Below are 22,434 nucleotides of genomic sequence, written 5' to 3'. Positions count from 1 at the left end.
AATAAGATTGTTGCAGTAAAATCCCGATAATTGGCTCCTGTTTTCGATTTGGAACCAGGTTTCATATTAGATTTAGTGGAGTTAATCACAGAACCAGAGAAACTTTATAGTAGTACCTCAGATGCTTTAAACTGCACATATTTCTTTTCATGCAAGGCATCAGCATGATCAAACTGTTAATTATAGAATTTTTAAAAAATGGCATCCAGCAAACAATACATGTTGAAGACGAAAGGCAAAATAAGCCTCTTAACAAGTGTCAATAATCAGTACAGAAATATAAAAAGGAATATTCAGTTGTTATGAATAAAAACAGGAAGGATGCATTTCTGAGGCTGAGAAAAGAAACATAGATGCAGAAAGAGAAAAAGAAACCGAAATTCCAATGCAAAAAAAAAAAAAAGAAAAAAAAGGCAAATACAACTCATACTGACTGAAAACTGAAAATTTCAATTATTGCATCCATAGTGATGTCAAGACTTCCCTTGATGAAAACCAGGTAGAAACGTTGAAAAATGTTGCTCGTTGAGCTGACAAGTATTTCTTAGCTCATAAAGTTTGTTTTGTCAGTAAGTCTTCCACTAAGCAGTCTTAAAAAATTATTTCAGTCTAATATGAGTACTTCCATATTTTAAACTGGCACAACTTTAAGAAATCAAGTTTCTGATACGATTGATCAGAAATTCTTACCTCTTCCTACATGCACCTATTGCAGGAAGAAAGGGCAAATTAATTCTGATTGCTATAAATTTAAAAATAAGACGATGAATCAAAAAAAACCTTATCTGAAATGTTCTTATTTCTAACAGGTCATGGTCACAATCATGTAATGAAAGCAATACATTTGTTGAGTAAGAAAACCATGTTTCATTGGTCTGAAAGATGCAAGAGTACAATAGTTCTTTCAGCTCCAAATTTCAGTCATTTAAATATTTGTTGATGCAAATGATGTTGGGGTTGCTGCTGAAACGATTCAAGAAGACAAAAATGGTGTGGATCATACAGACTGCTATGTTTCTAAGAAATTAAATATCACCCGAGAAATTATTTCACAATCGAGAAGGAAAGTTTGGGTTTGAAACTGGCCTAAAGCTCTCCAATTATTATTGTTATTTTCATTGGCAAGACGAAAAACAAAAATCAGAGAATATTAAGGTGGAGTTTGATGTTGCAGAAATACAATACTGACATCAGACATGTCAAGGCAAAATACATTCTAATAGCAGATGCACTTTCACATGTATATAAATATTATATTTTTCACATATACTTTGAGCCAGTCATTAGATTTCCCCTTATGTAATTTTTTTATCATGTTTATATTTAACTTATTGTAAAATGAAAGCTTTCTTGCATACATTTTTCTTTTTCTTTATGAGAGGTGGTATTATGTATGTTTAATTTGCATTGTTTGTTTGATTTTTTTATCATATGCTATTGATAATGTAACACTGTATCTTGGATTTAACCTTGTCCAAATTCAAGTTCATTTTCTACCTGACCTGAATCTTTGATTTTGGTTTTATAACCAACATGTTTATCTCAATCTGAGTCTAGAACTTTGGAAATGCCCCATGAATTGCCATGTTTCCTGTTGTTTACTACACATTTTACATTAAAATTTTAGTAATAGATTTCTTATTATTACTAAGAGTTTATTTTGTAAACATTATCAACCTTTCAGAAGGTTATTTTCCATTAGGTATGGATTTTTTGTAATGAAAATGCTAATTGTAACCTGAGGTCAAGTAGAGGACTATATAGTCTTGTTTTTATAGACACCAATTATTTCTGCTTTCAGGTCTGAGCTGAATCAATTGTATTATTGTTGTGTCCAATAGTTCATTTGGGATGGAATTTATTTAAGTTATTTATTCACTGCAAATACAAAAAATTGTTCATCAAAAATAACATTGATGGAACCAACTTGAATTTATACTGAAATATCAAATAAAGGCTTATTTTTGGATTGTATTATTGTGTTCCAACAAAAGACTGTGGCACATCACCACAATATGGGCCAACACAGGCACATCAACACTTTTAGTGCTGGACTTAATTTGGCTTTCCACCAAATATTATTCAGAACTTTTATCATTAGGACTTGTGTCTGTAATTCTATTATTATTTGAAATTTAACTTGCAGTACCATAAGTAACTTTTTATTACATTTTCACTTTGCATTCTAGGGAAATAAATTATTTGTTAAATGTTATTAATCCTGTTGCTTCTCACTCTTTTCTATTACTTATTTTAAGACTGCAGAGTAGTAATATTACAAAGATAATTAATAATTATTAACCAGCACAAATTATCCTTCCCTACACTATGGCTCTAATTTCTTGCCTTTGCATGTCATATATGACACACCACAAGCACAACAGTGACATCACAATATATATTTCCAATGTAATAAGAAATCCAAGTGTGCATGAAATCACTCACCTGGGATACACTGGTCTGAAAGGCAACTGTTGTAATAAAGCAGGTGAAAGTCACCGATGTCACAACAATATCCAGCTATCTGACAGAAAGCAAATTTTTTAAAGTAAATTATGTTTCTCAGAGAATACTTACCAATAACATTATGTTAGGAATATTAGCTTGCTACCTCGCGAATCCAGCCCTTCTAAAAGTGTGTGTGTGTGTGATTTGGATTTTTAACGTAGCTTTAACAATTTTTCAGTCATATCACTACGATGTCTGCAGTGTGGCAGTTTTTAGTGATGTCTAGCACTGGGGCATCATGTTGCAGACATGTAGCGTGATGTCCCACCCAGTCACATTATCCTAACACCAGGCCTACCAGTCCTGGTGTTAACGTCGTAATGCTGAGCGCCAAGTGAGGAAGCTGTTAGTACCGTTTTTGTAAGTCTTTGGTATGACTCGGCCGGGGATCGCACAGATGACCTCCCGCATCTGAGGCGGATGTTCTAATCACTAGGCTACCGGAGTGGTCCCATTCTAGAAGATGAAAATCATCTTATGTTCTGGATCGAAACATTGCATTCGAAAGCAAGGCTTGCAAAAATGGTTCTAATCTTCTGACCTGTAATCCTCCTGAGGCAACTCTGATCTTCAGAGATCTCAGAGTATGCTGAGCATATAACCCACTTCAACCACAAGGCAAGGGCTTGAGGTTTTTTCTTCTTCTGACTTTCACCAGGAGGAAGTGATTATTGCACATGTCAGGATCTGTCTCTGAGTGTCTCAAGTAGTGCCTGAGGGTGCCGACGTAAGGCAAGTTTGATCTGGTGAGATGTCAGAGTACACCAATCATATGACCCCCTTCAGCAAGGAATAAAGTGTATCCTGTGTTCTGTCTCACAGATTGCTCAAAACTTTGGAGCAGTAAGCCACATGAGAAGAGATGTTGCTCGTGCCATGACTTGTCTCTGTGCATATCAAGTAGTGCTTGATGGTACAGACAGGATCTTGCATGGTTGCCTCTCTAGACTTGTCTTTGGAAAAGAGAGGATGAATGACGACTCGGCCATTGCCTATGGACGGGCAACTGATTCTTGGCAACTAGGCCTGGTTGTGTAAAGTGGGCTACTGAACGATCCAAACTGAACAGAAGATAGTTTGGGTCAATTGAAAGGGCATGTAGCTCACTGACCCTGCATGTGAAAGCTAATGCTATCAGGAAGCATGTCTTGTATGATAGGAACTTTAGCGAAGCAAGAGCAAGAGGTTTAAATTTGCTTGAGTTGAGCCAAGTTAAAATCCAAGACAAATTCCATTTCGGAAACAATGTTATGGATTTTAGTTGCTGCAGATCAGATTGTCTAGCAGCTCTGAGAGATCTTTATTATGCCCATTGTCACATCTGCCATGATGTTGGAATGTGTCTGAGATCATTGATGCCTGAGGGTGTGTATGTGTGTGTGTTGGATTTTTAATGTAGCTTTAAAAAAATTTCAGTCATATCGCTACGATGTCTGCAGTGTGGCAGTTTATAGTGATGTCTAGCATCTTGCCACAGACATGTAGCATGATCTCCCACCCAGTCACATTATCCTGACACCAGGCCCACCAGTCCTAACACTAACCTCTTAATACTGAGCACCAAGTGAGGCAGCTGTTAGTACCATATTTGTAAGTCTTTGGTATGACTCAGCCGGGGATAGAACCCACGACCTCACGCATCCCAGGAAGACATTCTAACCACTAGACCAGCGGAGCGGTACTGATGCCTGAGAGCATGAACAGACTCTTGCATGGTTGTTGTTCTCTACCTGGTATGGAAGAATGTGAGCTGAGACACTGGTTGACTACAAACTGATGGTGACCTGTCCTGAGCTTTGAATCCCAATGGTATCTTAAGAACCACCAAACTCTCCAATCTAAGCTGAAAAGAATTCCGGTGAACATAAAGGCGGATGCAGCCCTCTTACCCTGCATGAAAATAAAGCTATCAGTAAACATGGTCTGTATGATAGTGACTTTAACAATGTGTAGGCTAGAAGTTAGAATGGATTTGAATCTAGCCATGTTAAAAAAAGTGACTGGATCCCTTTGGAGACAAATATGGGATATTGGTCAAGGAGACCAGTATTGTCTAATAGATCTGATAGGCCTCTATCCCACACAAAAATGTCCAATATCAAATGGTGGTAGCCTTTGGTAACGATTGGGGTTCAACTGTTTCTCCTCCAAGTACAGAGCCAGAGAATGTCGGCCTGTTGAGGGACAGAGGCATGCAGATGGGTGATATAGATGGTTAGTCTCGAGATTCTCTCAGCAAATGTGCCATTCTGAATTTTAGCACCGTATGAGGGGTAGCACAGGCCCACAACCCCTCCCAGATGGCTGACAGTGCATCTCACGGCCCAAGCTGCTGCATCTAGAACTGAGGGGATGAAGGTGGGTAGCTCTTGATTCAACCTTGTCACCAAGTGGTCGATTATTGGATGCCCTTAAAGTGTGTGAATTCGAGTGACAACCAACTGCTGGAGGGGACATTCCATATGAAGGACATGACTCCTTCTGGATTGATTCTCGGTGAAGTCACTGATGCAACCAGAAGTTGTCTGAATTGTATGTTGATATGGAAATTGTTGCACCCACGTCAAAAAATACCAAATCAGAACACTGGACAAGTGGTCTGGTACCGCCCTGTTTGAGCATATAGGTTACAACCACAGTGTTGCTGGATCAAAAGAGGATCGTTTCGCCCACAGGATCGATCTTTACAGAAATGAAAGGTACTGATGACAGCCTTCCTTTCTAGGATATTGATGCATAGTGGCTGTTCCTCAGGTGTCACTAACAGTAGCGAAGGTCAGCAACAGGTGGGTACTCCCACCATATGCATTGGCAGCGGTACTTAACGTTATTTCCGCTTGGGGTTATTCGGTGAAATTCCAGTGGTAAGCCAGCCTGGATTTCCCCACTGACATGGGAATTATCAAATTTCGGGTGTGATGATGACTGCTTGATTAAGAGGATGTAAAAAGGGGTGCCAATGTACTGGCAAGGTCCCATGACAAGACGGCCGAGCGGGGTCAAGTCCGCTGCCATATAATAGCCAAGGAGTTGCATGCACTCTCCCAATAAAATCCAAGTCTTGATGGAAATGGACTTGACGAGTTTGACAATTCTGGCAGCACAAACACAAGGGGACATGCCAGATTCCAGTTGGTTAAGAAGTCTGAACCAAAATAGATGAAATTCTGGGATGTATAGGGATCTGAATTTCCAATTTGTGAAAAGGCCTGGATGAACTAGCAGAGAAGGGAGATCATTCTGCCTTGGAGTAGGATAGAACTTACTATGTGTTTCTTTAAGATGCTGCCCAGGTACACTGCTGTTGATGTAGATGACAACACCCGGAATTGGGAGATGACGGAGTTCCTAGTGTGAGTGAAAGCCCAGGGCTTGATGAGGGCTTAAGGGAAGAACAGTGAGGTGATAATGGTGTGGGGGTAAACATGGAAACTAGCAATAGAATCTATTATTAAGATCCCCGTAAGCATTGTGTAGTTGGCCCATTCCGGCCAAGAGGTCTCCATGCTGGGACGGCCTGACTGCTGGTGTCGGTTGGACTGCTAGTGTCAGCGTGGCAGTAATATTATTATTATTTGCTTCCTGCTGATAAACTGTAAATCCCAAGGACCCTGACTTAACGGCACAAAGGCCATGCTCTGACATGTGAAGGCTTACCCCATCTGGGCTGCCTAAAAATGGGGAATATTCCCCTAATGTTTTGCTCAGATTGAGGAGAGTGTGGCTTCGATTGCTGTACCGATTGACATATCTTATCCTGCAACGGATGGTCCCCTCCTTTATCCTCTCCGTCCCCTGACATACGGGAATGTGTTGGTTCCATGCAACAAACTTTAGCCAGGTGGGAGGGGGGATTCCAGTGAGCCCCACAAGTCTTGCCACTGAGGCTGATTAAGTGTGGAGACTAAAGATGTCGGAGGTATCCTGCCGTGACTCCAACCATCTCTATTTCCCCTTCGCTGCTTTCTAAGTACAGTAGTGCATGTGTTTTCCAACCAATCACTGCATATTTAGCTCCTTCCCGTCAATGATGAACAGGGTGACCTTTGTGCATGTGCATGTCAGGCATGTAGTAAACATTCCGCTTGAAACGACACAAGATGAGAGAAAACAAAGCACAGATCAACAAATTAGTATGTGACTAACTAGCTAATAGTATAAATCATCTAACTCATCAGCCTATACTACATATTATAAAAGCTGTATATCAGAAACAATGTATACATAACATAACAAAGCAGGAGTCATGGTGGACTTCCATGCTTTGAAACTACATATAGATTGATTAAATAAATATTTTGCGGAAAACGACAAAAAAGACACTAACTAAAGCAGAATCTAGTAAAAGGTTGAAATTGCTAGGTCTCTAAAGCACTGCTGTAACAAACAGATCCGTAAAAGCTAGGTTGCTGAAACAAAACACTTTCATAACCACATGTTATAGATGCTGAGTAAAAGAAACCATGTATACACAACATAAACAAAACAGGAGTCATGGTAAACTTCCATACTCTGAAGTGGTCTGTGGAACGTTTAATTAATATATGCAAAACAAAAACAAAAAACATAAATTAAAGCAAAAACTAGTAATGTGTGAAATTATTAGGTTGCTAAAAACAGTCGTAACTAACAGATCGGTGAAGTATCATATCAGAAACCTATGGCCTTAATAATAATTATATCAAAACAGCATGAAATAAGAATAAATTAAGCACAATTATAAAACAGCACTTCAGAATTCACTATTAAGCTTTCCGTAGCAGATGGAGTAAGAGATGGTGGTCCTACAAGATGAAATCCCAACAAGTGACAAATCTCTCAAAATATTGGCAGAAATTGTAAACTAAAGCATACAACCTCCAGTAGATCGATAAATCTGCATAATAAATGCAAAATGAATGTTGGTTGGCTCCACAGGAATACAAAAATGGGCTGGATTGTCAGAGGTTATTGCACTGTGTGTGTCTCAGGATACAGTGAAGCTAAAAACTGCAACACCTGGTGATACCAAGGGGAGGTAATGGGCAAGAGTTACTGCCCTTTGTCTACCTAAAAATAGACAATAAGACGATTTTCATCTTTCAGTAGTGCTGGATTCGCGAGCTAGAAGGCTAATATTCCAAACGTAATGTGATTGGGGAATGTATTTGAAGGATAAATTGGTGGTATTTAACATATTTTTAACTGTGTTTCCACTCTGACCAACTTAAGGTGGAGCAGATAGTACATTGACATCTTTTGTATGAATGTGTTCATGCTCTGCCTACCACATCTGGTCTGATATGGTTAGGCAGTTTTGAAGAAAAAGTCATTCTACGATAGATGTTTACATATTAGTAACAACTAGCCATACTTAATGGGAGATAAGCATGATCTTTAGGTTTATCACCCAGCTGCAATGGAAGCCACACCTAGTGGAGCCATATTGGATAAAATTCTGAAAGAACATGTCCAAATAAACACTCCTACCAAGTTTGATCTAAATTGGCTGAGCTGTTCGAGAAGAAGTTGGTTTCTACAGAAGTGAAACTGTTGCTAGGCAAGCCACACCAAACATAATTTTGATACAGCATGTCCTACGAAACCTTCCAAGTGGGACAGAGCTTGTCCTTAGAAACATTTGATTGCAGCTGACTTGACTGTTCTGGAGAAGTTAAAAATGGGTTTTCCAAATTGTTCCTTAAGTCAGACTATTGCAAGTGTGCCACCCTGGATATAAATTGGGTAAAGCATGTCCTAAGAATCACTCCTACCATGTTTGATTATAAGTGACTCAGCTTTTCATAGGAAGTTAAAAATATTTTTCCCACTCAGTTTCTAAGGAAGCCATACCATTGCTAGGGCATCCAACCCAGATAAACTTTAGATAGAGCATGTTTTAAGAACATTCCGACCAATAATGGTCAAAAGTGGCTCAGCTGTTCAAGCACAATTTTATTACTGCATGTCCTAACAAACATTCCTACTAAGGTTTGATCAAAAATAGCTCAGCCATTATTGAGAAAAAGTTATAAAGAGGATTTCCATTTTGGTTGAAATGGAAGTCATACCACTGCAATGGGAGCCACCACAAAACACAATTTTGGCAGAGAATGTTCTGAGAAAGACTCTTTACCCAGAGAATGTTCTGAGAAGGACTCTTTACCAAGTCTAATTAAATCTGGTACAGTGTAACCCTGCTATAGCACGCTCCATTATAACACAAATTTGGATATAACACGGTCGTGGTGTGGCTCCCGAAATTTCACATGTATTTTTCTCATACACACACAAAAAATCATTCTTAAAAGTACAAAAAAACATAAAAAGTTAATCATTTTGGGGAAGAGATCGCACATGAATAATACAAGACGATCATGGTGTGGCTCCTGAAATTTTAAATGTATTTTTCTCGTACAAGAAAAAGTATTTGTTCTTCTTCAAAGTACAAAAAAAAACATGTAAAAAGTTTATTCTGGGATCACATATTTCTTCGCCAATGTCGCAAACTTGGATTGTTTTTCCCTGTACCTAGTATCCGCCTTTTTATTTTTTGACATTTCTGGTAACGGAGATAAACCAGACGATGTATTATCTCATAATCTGTCTTTTGTTGGATTTTTGGCCGCTCGCTAGTAATTAATATATTTACATTGACTGACATTTGTATGTGGATGGTAAGTAAAATTCCTCTTCTTTTCACTCAGAATTAAATCCTTCAGAACACTCACATTTTCTGTAATAATCCCTGTCATCAGACCAAAACACCTGCATCTCCATCATCCATTGACCCTTTGTTACATTTCTGATGCATGCATGGAAGGCAGCATCACGTTGCTACCACAAAGGTTAAAAAAATAAATAATATAAAAACAAAAAAACACATCTTACTTATTGGCTTATTCAATAAGCAGGGAGGAACAGTAACTAGGATAGACCAAACGATGGCCAATTCCCTTTTAAAAATGTACCCAGATAATATAGTTTGATGAAACAGATTACCTTTGAAGCACTGATTGTTATGAAAATGTACTCAGCAAATGGACGAAAAAATTAGTCTCAATTATGCAATACAATTATGTGATGTTGCCGCCGCAATAAGAAATGGGCATTTATTTGGGTCTCCAAAGCTGTTTTCTAGCGGTGACTTCAATAATGCATGCACCCTCCATCAAAGAAAGCCGACTACAATCTTCAATAAAAACAAAGAACTTTTCTTCAAAGGAAGTCAGTACCAAACATAAATGAAAGTAATGGAATTTGATGGATTTTTGTATTTTTAATGTTAACTGTGCTGTGAAAGTTTCCTTTTTGCTGGGAAAAAGCTTATGCTTACAAATGCTACCAATGGCATCTTAAAACGCATACTAACTATTACTGACTTGGGACATACTGAAAAGTGAATGTACTTCGCATTCGTTATGTGATTGTGGTGTTTTCCCACTGAATTCAAAACAATATGACCTGTGACAAAATTATTGAATATTTTAAATCTGTGAGTGCATATTTTCGATGGAATCACTTGTATTGTGGATTCAATGTATATGATGAGATTTATGGGTGAGTAATTGGTGTTGATACTGTATTCATGCTATACAATAGACATGTATATATACACAATATTCATGTATATGTACCAATTCATGGTTCTCTGAATAAAGTATACCATTAAATGTCTTCTCTGTTTTCACTACAGGTGTATTTCTCACTTAATATGCATCGATTTAAGATGGTAACTGTTCTGATGAAACAAACGCCCACATTTCTTACCTAATCCCCACCCCCAGCTAACTGACCTGGTTGCTTTTAACATGGTTTGGTCTATAACACGGTCAGGTTCTATGGCTCCCAACTATCGTGTTATAGTGGAGTCACACTTTACATTGATTCTTTAGAATGTTGAAAATAGCAAAACTGATGGACAACACACACCAGACCATACCACAAACTCAAATGATGTTTTGGCCAGGTGAGCTACAAACCACAGTCTAATTATTCCATACACATCTTAGAAATGAATTAATTCATTGTGGTTTTGCAAACAAATTTCACAGATATACATGTTTTACCTATGTGAATCAATGTAAAATAAGGCATAGAAAAAAAAGAGGACAAATTTGTCCTACAGAAGGGCAATCAAAAACCACACTCTCCCTATGCCCTGGGGCATAACAGTGGCCCTGAAAAAGTCAATATTTTCCTACATACAGATATGCTATGGCCTTGTGAAGGATACTGGAAGCAAAAATCATTACTAAGTTCAAACAGAAAAATTACTACAATGTCTGACTTTTCTAATAATATGAGCATAACAAATACAAATCATAAACAAAGCATCATATTTACATACCTAGTATCTATTACTGAAGTTCTATCTAAAGACTTGTAAGCCTCGAAGTGTGAGAGGGTGAAAGCTGGAAGACGCTTCATGCTGAATCTCTCATGCTCCCAAGCAAGCATATCCTCTGCCAGATTGATCTTCTTGTGTATCATTTTGACAACCACATGTGGAAAGAAAGTTTTGGTCACCTCTTCTAAATGCTGGAAGATAACATCGATTTTGGTATGAGAATAGGACGGGAATGTATGCAGTAAGGAAACTCAAAACCCAAAAATATTTGTCCTTTCAAGACAGGTGTCCTTTATGTAGAATGAATATTAAATCAAAACAGTTTGTCCCTTATAAGCAGACGTCCAAAAAGTACATGAAAGTGTTATATGTTTTCCTGCATCATTATACACAGTGGAACCCATACTATTATATACAGTAAGTTCTGTGTGTATTGACCATCTTTCACTTTATCTTATGTATTTGCCATCTAATTACACCCCACTTCAAAGTGTAACATCAAGGTTTTACAGATGCAGTCAGGCCTGAGATCCACTCTGTTGTGAGTGTTAACCTGTAATACATTTATGAGAGGCTGCCTTATCATTTGATGTGAAGCCTTCGAGGATGGAGTCAAATACACAAGTTAATATACTAATTGGCCCAGCAGACCTTTATTTTGGTCTTTAATGTCCAGTGGAATTACTACAAGTTGAGTAAAGAACAAGAACTGCCTGAAATACACTGGCATATGTCACTAAACTACACCCAACATCACTCTTCATCAGCACAAGTGTAGCATAGTCAATCCACTTTATATATACTTTAACAATGACGAGAAATAAAAAAAAGATTACAAGGGAATAGGCATTCAACTGGAATGCAGTGTTAATTCCAACCACTGGAGACTACGCAAGGTTAAATAAGGCACTTGAAACATTGGTTGTATAGCCTTTATCAGAAAATCCAAACAATAAGCAAGCTGTTATAATTCAAGAAATCTATTTTTTAAAATAAATTAAATCGATTTACTGATTCAGTTCTACTCACCGTGAAGAATGTGGCTGCAGGCGTATCTTCCTTAGGAGGTTTGGAGACATGGAAATAAAGGCTATCTTCAAGAGCCAGACTGTCTAGACACATTACAAAGGCTACATCTGACAGTACGTTATTTTCTGTAAATGAAAAGTGACAAAATAAATGAAAAAGTTCTGTACACAGATCATGTTATGAAGTGATTTTGCTGTATTATGGAAAAAAAATTTTCAAGGAGTATTATTTCTTGTGGAAACTGAACTTTCTCTCCATATGTTAGTATTATTTCTTAACGACACTGAACTTTCTTTCCATATGTTCCTTTATCACTGCATAAATAGGCACAACATTATTTTGCCTCAACAAAGGGATGCTACTCAATTTGGTAACAACCAGTGTTCTTTGTCTTTTGATCCACCAAACTTTATCCCATTATATTTGGAAAATATTTAAAAATAAAAATAATTTAAAAAGTGATATATTTTATTCAGTTTAATTGTTTGATATTCATTCAGAAAACATAAAGGAGCTCTTGCAAGTTCAAAGACTTTTCAAGAATGAAACCAATTAAGGATTTTTCAATGCAACCCCTCAAATATAAGAATTGCAAGATTTTATAAAGCTGTGTGAAAGATCACTTTCAAAAAACTTTACAATAAACATTATCAAAATTAAAATCTTGAAAAGACTGACAACTTGGAAGTGATCTTACTTTACATCAGATGGAGGAACATAACTACAAATATATTGCCATGCATTCTCCTTTATATTATCATAAACAGGTAGCTCTACATAACTGTGATAATATTATTCTAAATTTACTAAAGAATTTATATCAACACCAGAAATGCTATATGAAGAATTTCTGATTTCCCTTGAAAAGCATTTTTTATTATTGTTTCAAGTATTGTCATCAGTGGAGCACTATCAAAAGGGGTTAACTATTATTAAGGGCAAATAATTTATACAAATTTGAGTTGCCTCCCTTTCTATATATAAAAATTTGAAATACAAAGGTCAGTGGACTTTGTTGCTAATTTTAGTTTGCTACTACTATTAGTTTTTCTACATTTGGTAAAATAGAACAGACACTATACCATTGGTAAGGAGGGATCAAAATCTCTCCAAGCCTAAAACTGAAACTGATATGGACACCACTGCTGAAAAAGCTATGCCTGTCAGTGTTTTATCTACAAATAGCTTTATGTAAGTCATTTGACTCATCAAGGCAAAAATAAATATTGGTTTAGAATCCAAACCTATGAGTCTTATTCAAGCCAATGATCAGTTTTCAGTACTTTAAAAAAAAATAATCATATTGTTTAAATACACAATGAAAATATAAGTTACATAATGTGACTAAAGCCAATAAGGCAATTCCCTTGCCAGAAGCATATGAACATTCTATATTTGTTACAAATCTTGTTGGTGGTTTCATGTCATCAGCCATATTCTGAGCATATATGACAAGACATTTATTGATGGCTATGTCAGTGCTTTCATCTGCCATTGCTGTCACAAATGACGAATTTTGCAGGTCGCGTTTAAGATTATCCTCAACAACATTTGATAGGCTCTCCATTAACTCAGAACAGGTAGTAGCCAAGTCATACTGATTGGCAGAATTCTTCAAAATGTCAATGGCATCAATTTCTTCAGCTGTTAAGTTGTGTATTAAATGAAGAAGAGATCTGTATTTAAAAAAAGGATGTCTTCTACACTCAACTAAACTACACACTTAAGTAGCACTTTTATTCCTGTGTCTTGTTTAGAAGAATGTTTTTGTAAAACTGCATTCAAATATGCCTGGTGTTGTGGACCTTCAATCAGCAGTTTGAGTTCTGGCAACCAAGCATGCCTTGCTAATGTACTATTCTAACAGTTATTGTCTTTTGCACATCTGGTCATGGAGATTTTTTTAGCCTCTGTCCATATATGGCAAAACATAAAGGTGTCTTCACTGTCATTCTTCACTCGACTTAACTTCTTTTTTTAAAAACATAAGACAGCTGTGTTTTCAACCACTGCTTCATAAAATGTTTTATCTTACGAGTAACCGTTACCTCATCTTTGGATAATGAAGGCTCCACTTGTTCAATAACAATACCATTATCATCGGTCGTCATGAACACAGTCCAAAAGATAATTTTGTTTGTTTTGGATCTATTTTTTAAAATTTTTGCCTTGGACACCATTTTCAGTCGAACGCTGACTGTATCTTGGAACAATGCAAGGAGTACAATTGAGAGAATGGAAATTGTTGCTATAATGCATGACAAAGGTGCGCATAAAATAATAGCTTCTAGTGAGAATCACTTTAAATCATGTGTTTATTTTCTGCCTCTTTCTTGGGTATGGTGATTATACGGTTCTAACATACTGTTACTACAAATGATGTGACAGTTACAGGTCTCATAAGGTCAGCTCCACACTCAGTTGAAACCCTATGTATTATGATAACATTAGTGTAAGAAACTCATGTGCATGTGTTTTCCCTGTTTGGGAGAGTTGTAATCTAGCCATTAAAGTAGTTAGACCAAACCTTTATTTTGTGTTAAACCTTAATTTTGTGTTAATCAGCAAAACATAATATTGGGATGCATCAATTATGTACCAAGGATGACTTTTAGACCTAACCTTTGTTTTTTGTTCATCAGCAAGACATAACATTGGGGTGCGATAATTTATGTACCAGCGAGGATTTTTGTGTGTCCAATTGGAAAAGTCTGCGTATTTGACGCATGATGCATGAGTAGATAAAACACTGCCCCGTGTCTAACCATCTGCTAGATGCAGGAAAGACGACACTATTCTACACAATATCTTGTGATCTTGCTGTGTCAAACCATAGAACAACATTATAAACTATTGTTGTAAATGAGCCATACAAAGAATAACCTACATGATGCACATGTAGCATACAATACGGTGTTGATTTAATGTCTTTCATGCATTTTGAAATGATAATCTAATCTGCATAAATATCAATTTGTAACAAGTATTTGTATGTGTGTGTTAGTTGAATTTTTAATGTAGCTTCAAAAAAATTTCAGTCATATTGTTGTGATGTCTGCAGTGTAGTAGGTTGTAGTTATGTCTTGCCTGGGGGTATCATGCCACAGACATGTAGCATCATGTCCCACCCAGTCACATTATCCTAACACCAGGCCTACCAGTCCTAACACTAGCCCCTTAATGCTGAGTGCCAAGCAAGGCAGCTGCTAGAACCATTTTTACAAGTCTCTGGTACAATTTGGCCAGGGTTCAAACCCATGACCTCCTGCATCCAAAGCAGATGCTCTAACCACTTAGGTGTCCAGAGTGGTCATCACAAGTATTAATTAACTACAAATAAGTGAATGGCACATAAATGCTGCAAAACTGAGACAAATGAATACTCTAACACCCTTCCAGATTTAAAGACAGGCATAAAACAATATTTTTTATGTTAATGACAAAATGCTATTAAATGTACAATTAAAAGCACAGAATTATATACCTGTTGAGTCTAAGTTATCCTCAATCCACTTTTTGGCACCTTGATAATTGAACTTTCCTCCTCCAGTTACTAGGAATAATATATTATACCCATCAAAGTTAAGGAGAAAAAACTTCATCTTCTGTTGCTCACCACACCTATTATTTATGGAGTTGTACTTTGAAACTAATTTCACAAAACTTTACACATAGACAAAAAAGTCAGAATTTTTCTAGGATTGTATATGTCGAGGTTTTCCACATATTTTTTTGATAACAAAATAATGTAGCAAACAAGTATGTGAGGTATGTGAGGTTTAAAGTCAAACATCAGTTATACAAGTCTATTTGATTTTACCTAAACAATTGGTTGCATATGTAAGTGACAAAATATAAAGCAAAACTGCACAGAGGTATGGGATTTTACATTAATGTAAATTATCAGATACTAAGAATACTACAATTATTGGTCAAAGAAATCATGTACATGTCTCAGAACTGAGACAGTCAGTGAAAGAAACCATGTACATGTCTCAGAACAATGACCAGTCAGTTAAAGAAATCATGTACACGTCTCAGAACAGAGACTGTTAGTGCAAGAAATCATCTACATCCCTCAGAACAGAGACCATCAGTGCAAGAAATCATCTATATGTCTCAGAACAGAGACCATCAGTGAAAGAAATTATCTACATCCCTCAGAACAAAGACCGACAGTGAAAGAAATTATCTACATCCCTCAGAACAAAGACCGACAGTGAAAGAAATTTTCTACATGTCTCAGAACAGAGGCCAATGGTGAAAGAAATCATCTACATGTCTCAGAACAGAGACTGTCTGTGAAAGAAATTTTCTACATGTCTCAGAACAGAGAACGTCATTGAAAGAAATCATCTACATGTCTCAGAACTGAAACCATCAGAAATTCAAAATAACTGGTTAAATGAATGAAATCACATAAAAAGTATTGCCAAGACAAAAATGGTATGGTGGGAACAAAATGGTATGTAAATAAAAGTAGAACATTTTAACACTGAGGTACTACATATACTTGATTTTAAGACGAGTCCAAAATGCAATGACCCATATCTGCCTTTGCATAATGTGTCAGCAGAGCTGGGTCTATGCAGTTTGTCAGGAATAATCAGTACAACAAACACTATAGACCCTGATATGTGTTATGATGGTGCACTATGCTATGGCAGATCTGGATCTTTATTGTTAGTAGTTTGACATAACTTGTAAGCAAGTCTATACAAGTCTAGAGCATGGATAGACATTAAAAAAATGGTTGGACAAAAAGATGAACATTCACTTCAAAGTTATTTACATGTCCATGATCAACAATGGCAGCTGTAACAACAAGAACTAAATGTCAAGCTTGTGCAACTGTCCCCCATTATAGAGTAAGCACGTTCAAAAGGATACTTCGCATGTGTCCTAGAATTGGTGTACAGTTTGGACAGAAGTCTAGCTAACTCTAACAGGGCTATTACACCACTGCCATTTGAGTCTGCACCAGTCGACAGCCCCTAAACAGAAAAGGAACAAAAAAATGTACCTGAAGTACTAAAATGTAATTTATCTGATTGAATACAATCACTTACGATGAAAATTATATAAATTGTAATGCATAGGATTACAGATTTGTTATAATGCTTTACATATTTAATCTAAAATGTGTTTTTGGAATATGAAAGATTCATCAATGCAAAACTCAACCAATAGATGTGCTGGGCATGCCACGAGATGTAAGAACAGATGGACTGACAATGGTAACACTATATCTGCACATTCATAGTGGGGCGTAGAAATAGTTGCTGCTAAAGAACTGTTTAAATTGCCAGTTTTTTTCTAAAAATTTGTTCCTAAAAGTCTCACTAAGAGTTCCAGTATTATTTATGTGACACTTTCCAAAAGGAAGAGAGTCCAAAGCAGATTTTAATAAGCTTCTGAGAGTCAATGACAGTTCTTACATGGTTAAATAGAAAATCATAAAGTAGTTATTTAAGAGTTATTCAGAGATGTCAACCCATGAGAATGCTTATCAGGAATCGTAGACATAAAAGTTTTAAAAATCTCAGTAGCCAGTTTAGAATGGATAATATGTTTGTTATGAGCAAATAACATTGCAAACCCAAAGTAAGCATCAATTAGGGTCAAATTCAAAACCTTGACCTAATTCCAAATTTTAGGCCGAAACAATAACTATCAATCATAGTTTTCCTCCTGAATAATTTCCATCTTCTTCTTTACAACTCTGCCACAACTTTTACACTATTTTGATCTAGTTGACTGGTTTGTATTTTCTACACTCTGTTTTCGATCTGACAAACTACAATCTATATACCAGTCTATTATACCAGTGTTGAAGTGCTTTTCTCAACTCCTGTATCCAGAGAAAACCCCTATTCAAAATGTATACCCCAAAAACTTCAGAAACACAATCTGGAATTCAGAATTTTCACAAAAAATTTATAATAATTCCCCCAGAATCTGGAATGGATGATATTTATTTATTCCTATATGCAACAATTGTTCTGGCATTAAAGACACAGCCAAATTTGGAAAAGACCTATCTTCTTGCTTTATTAGCCATCAATTATTTAATCAGATCAAAAGGATCTTTAGCTCACTGAACATGAACAAAAGATGAGACTTTGATACAACTTCCCATTTTCCTTTGTCTTATTAAATACTTCCATGGTAAGAGGGTACAAAGGGCAGTAATTTGCAATCCACTGAAGATCAAGATGGTAACAATTATTTGCAAAATAGTTTTGAATTTACTATATGTTATAATTTTCTTGTTACTCTATATAAACGAGAAATGAAAAAAAGACATAAGGATAAAGGGCATATGTGCTGCCTATTCAGATCGGAATGGTATATGGTGATGTATTTTACAACTTTTAGTTTTCCATGCGATACCTGATTTAAAACGATAGGAAGATGTAAAGCATGGTCATTTACTTTGAAGAATTGTATCTCAACCACTGAAAATTGTTGGAATTATAATAAAAGTTTGTTTTCATGAAAAAATCAAATGAATCCTCTAATATAGGGGTCAGCAACTTATGGCATGCATGCCACAAGGTGGCACGTCAAGAGATTTTGTGTGGCACGCTAAAAGCTGCCAAAATTCTTGATTTCAACAGTGTTACTCTCTTACTGGTGGAATTTTGTAATTAATCCAAAAAAAAGTGGCATGCCAAGTCAAATAGGTTGCTGAACCCTGCTCTAAATCGTTCCCTAGAAATCTTTAGTAGCATTTTAAACAAACAATTAAGTGTTTAAATTTCTACTTGCTTAACATAAAATTAGTTTCTGTTGCCATACTGTGTATCATCGAATGTCCTCAGCGCCAAGAATTATACTAATTTGCTTTGTTGAGACTTTCATGTAATTTCAACTTTTTTAATATAATAATATTTAAACAGGAGTCAAGATGAACAGAAACTGTCTCTGAAATGCACATCAACAACATATTTTTTTTTATTTTCTACATACCGGTGCAATTCCAAATGCATCATAGTGTGCCACCACTACTATGGTGGGCAATTGTTCTTCAATGCCAAAACCAGATAGATGACCCTGAAAGAAAAGATTTTGAATTTCATAAATACATGCGGTATTTGCTAACCATTCAGAAAAATAATTAAAATAACGTTTCCCCACAATGGACAAGTCTGTCACGAGAAGATACAAAGTTCTTTTTTGCAAGCAGTATCCCATACATGGGTATAATTCAGCAGTGAAAAATGTAAGCATGCTCATAGGGAAATTAAACCCCATCAGAATTTATTTTTCAAAGACAAAATGCATACAAAACTTTTAACATTTCAAAAATGTTTCAGCAAAAAATAGCCTTTTACTTTATGTTCGAAACCGTATCCATCCAAGTGCTCATCTCACATCACGACTGTCACCCAAGATTCATATTGTAAAATATGTTGTGTATATGTTTCAACTTACTGCTTTGGAAATATCATCATACCATTTTTGGTCAGAAAAATATTTGGAAACCAGTTTTTAAAGTAAAATATGTTTATCTGATAATACTTATGAAAAAATAAAATCACACATTTGGAGTACATTAACTAACTAAAAAAATCAAGTCCTTTGAATGCTACATGCAACTGAGACAGAATTGTGATGAGTGGTTTCCCTTGGATACAGATACTATCAGAAGGGAAGTAACTGTCATTACAAAGTTGCTGACTGACCAGGGAAGGTAACCTGTTGAGCTGCTGAAATATCCCTTTAGGTCAAACTTAACAATTTGGGATGAAATGTCTCTAAGGCAAAAGTTGGAAAATGCAGCTTCAGACCTCCATCCCGCAGCTTAAAAGCAGAGTCTGTTATGGACAAACTCAACCATCATGGTAGTATGTCAGATATTCTGGGTCAACCAACAGGGCATGTATCAAACTGATTATGTAGCTGAAGTGAGAAGAAAGCAGGTCTTGTACAAGAGGAGGACAGTGGATGAAGGGTTCCTTTTGTACACTGTTCGATCCCAGGAAAGGTTATAGTAAAGAAAAAGGAACATGTAAAAACTGCCAGAAGGTTCAAGACATTTTTGTTCTGGTCTGTATCCTCCATTCCATGATGGCAAAATATATCTGAAAACATGGTGTTCCTTGATAGTGATGGGAACTAACATCTCCTTGAAGAGCCAAAGGAGAAAGTCAGCTATTTGTAGTAATGAGGTTGTAAAGTGTGAGATGTCTGTGCACACCAATGTGAAAATAAATTTTCAGGGTAGTAGGTCTTTTTTCTCAAGCAGTACTGTCCACCATATGTTCAGTAAACTGTTTCTTTCTAATTTCTTGTTTGCTTTGGGCTAGGCATGAAAGTTCAGCATCTCTGAGTATAGATAGAAAAGATGCATTCAAGAATGTTTAAGGCAGGATTCTGCTAGGAATCTCTACCACTAGGTTCAGGCCATCTCTGAATTTCCCACATAATGGAAGCTATCAGGATTATTTGGCACCTGAATTTGGTTTCTTTTTGCTGCAAGACTTTGGGCAAAAGAGGGACAGGAGGAAAGGCATATTCATTGAGACAATTCCATTTCAGGAAAAGGGATTCAAATGAAAAGGCTTGATGTGGGACTGGTGAGATGGTAGTCAAGTACAAATAGGCCCATAAGAGGTGTAACCCACTGTGTATAAATTTATCATAAAAAAGGTGGTGAATGGACCATTTGATGTAAATAGACTGATTCCATCAGGACAGTAAGTCTGCTAGGACACTAAGCATGTCTGGAATGTGGGGTACTTGAATGTGAATTTATCAATGAGGATAAAACTTAAGAAAATCCCATACCTGATGGGTGAAGTCTGGGAAGCTGATTCTCCTTTGCCTTCTGCTGTAACTGATGACACTGAAGTTATCATACAGAATGAGAATGCCGATTCTAGACAACAGCTGCTATTCTCAAAAGGTATTCACAATTCCATGAGTCGCATGTCTAGTAAGCAAGTACTCCTGAAAGGGCCACTTTGGAGAGTAGCAGGCAAGTACCCCTGAAAGGGCCACTTAGGAGAGTAGGAGGCAAGTACCCCTGAAAGGGCCACTCAGGAGAGTAGGAGGCAAGTACCACTGAAAGGGCCACTTAGGAGAGTAGGAGGCAAGCACCTGTCATCTGTACAGATCATGATTTTTCTTTGTTGTGCATGCAGCGGTACATAAGCTGTAAGCCATGTATGTCTTACCATTTACTGAGACATGATCTCATGTAGTTTAAAACTCTGATCACTAGATCTACAGGGCTCATCCACAACTATGATAGAATTATCATGTGCAGGAGTTTCATGAATAAGCACTGGAGACAATTAAATCAATTGCTTTAAAAAAAAAATCCCATTAGGTTACTATATTTCCAGACTGAAATTCAATTCTCTGAGTGAAAGACAGACACTAAGATTTTCAAGGTACATGATTGAGGGAGATTGACTCGATGCAAGAGGGTTTTGGGCCATGTGGTCAGGTGAATGAAATACTGTTGGTTTGCATGGAGTGAGACCAAATCTGCCCTTGTTGATAAGGAATCCAAGGCAACCCATGAATGAAACAAGAATTTCATGCCTTGGTACAAATGCCTGCTTTTGTATAAATTCAGCCATGTAGTTTGATTCATGGAGGTGGTTCTCAAATTTATCTGCTGAATAGAAACAAGAGATGATAAAAAAGACAAATGCAACTTTGCTTTATTTTTAAAAAAAATTTTAATGTACCAGAAAAGTGTAATCCATATACAGGCAAGTATAAGATGTAATTAGGTGAAAAAACTCCAATGATTATGTCAGAAGTGTAATAGTCTGCATGTATAATTGTTCCATACATTTCTGTTGTGGCTGATCAATCTATCAGTTTGTTACACCCTTCTGTGAGACAATTAAACAGGAACTTTGGGATATTTTCCACAAAGACATTAGCAGAACTCAGTCATAGAGATGTTTGTATTCAAATACTAAATCTAATTTAGCACAGCTTGGCTAAAATCTCTGGCAAAATGGATGACCAAAACTTAATTAGACAAACCTTAATTTTGAATTTTTTAGCTGAAAAAAATGCACTCATAAGATACAATAAATTGTGGGAACAGCAAATAATTTGTGTGACCTTTCTCCATTAGCATTTTAAAAGTTTTGTGATTAGCGATCATTGCTGCAAGAAACCCACAATCCTACAGCCTGGCAGCATCTCTGGATAAGTATTTAATGACCCCAAAGGTCAGACTTCCATACACTGATTATCCACCATACAATGAAGGCTGTTCATGTCATGAACCAAAATCCAAGCTAACCAAATGTTTTTGGTGTGTTTTGAAGGAATACTGCCATTGCTACAGTGGACATCCTAAACTCTTAGTGAACACTCAAGGGCTTAGACTGGGGGTCATATGAATTGGGATATGGAAGTATGTGACAGACATGTCAAAAGTGATCACACTGCATCTTTGTTGTAGGTCTCAGTTGCCATGGGACTTTGTAACCAGGATTGTTCTGAAGTAAAAGTCCTGTTTGTTTGGTTTTTTCCTATCTACACTACACTTTACAAGCAGAGAAGCAGGATTTTCCTCCTTCATGTGATAGTTT

General features: G+C 36.6%; 1 protein-coding gene across 1 annotated transcript in view; it reads right to left on the bottom strand.

The window, feature by feature from the left end:
* Nucleotides 1–22,434, bottom strand: part of LOC149800933 (BOS complex subunit ncln-like) — a 66,625-nt gene that overhangs the window by 22,908 nt on the left and 21,283 nt on the right. The window contains exons 5-9 of the mRNA XM_089954997.1: nucleotides 18,839–18,922; nucleotides 16,757–16,860; nucleotides 15,351–15,439; nucleotides 11,867–11,991; nucleotides 10,838–11,028 (exon numbers count right to left, since the gene is read on the bottom strand). Coding sequence (XP_089811123.1) covers nucleotides 10,838–11,028; nucleotides 11,867–11,991; nucleotides 15,351–15,439; nucleotides 16,757–16,860; nucleotides 18,839–18,922 — 593 coding nt within the window. The remainder of the gene's footprint in view (nucleotides 1–10,837; nucleotides 11,029–11,866; nucleotides 11,992–15,350; nucleotides 15,440–16,756; nucleotides 16,861–18,838; nucleotides 18,923–22,434) is intronic.

Source organism: Sinohyriopsis cumingii, chromosome 4 (assembly GCF_028554795.1).
Source record: "Sinohyriopsis cumingii isolate HCF-2022 chromosome 4, ASM2855479v2, whole genome shotgun sequence".
Lineage (NCBI taxonomy): Eukaryota > Metazoa > Mollusca > Bivalvia > Unionida > Unionidae > Sinohyriopsis > Sinohyriopsis cumingii.
The sequence above is the reverse complement of the archived record's forward strand: the minus strand, read 5'-3'. Positions and strand labels throughout refer to the sequence as shown.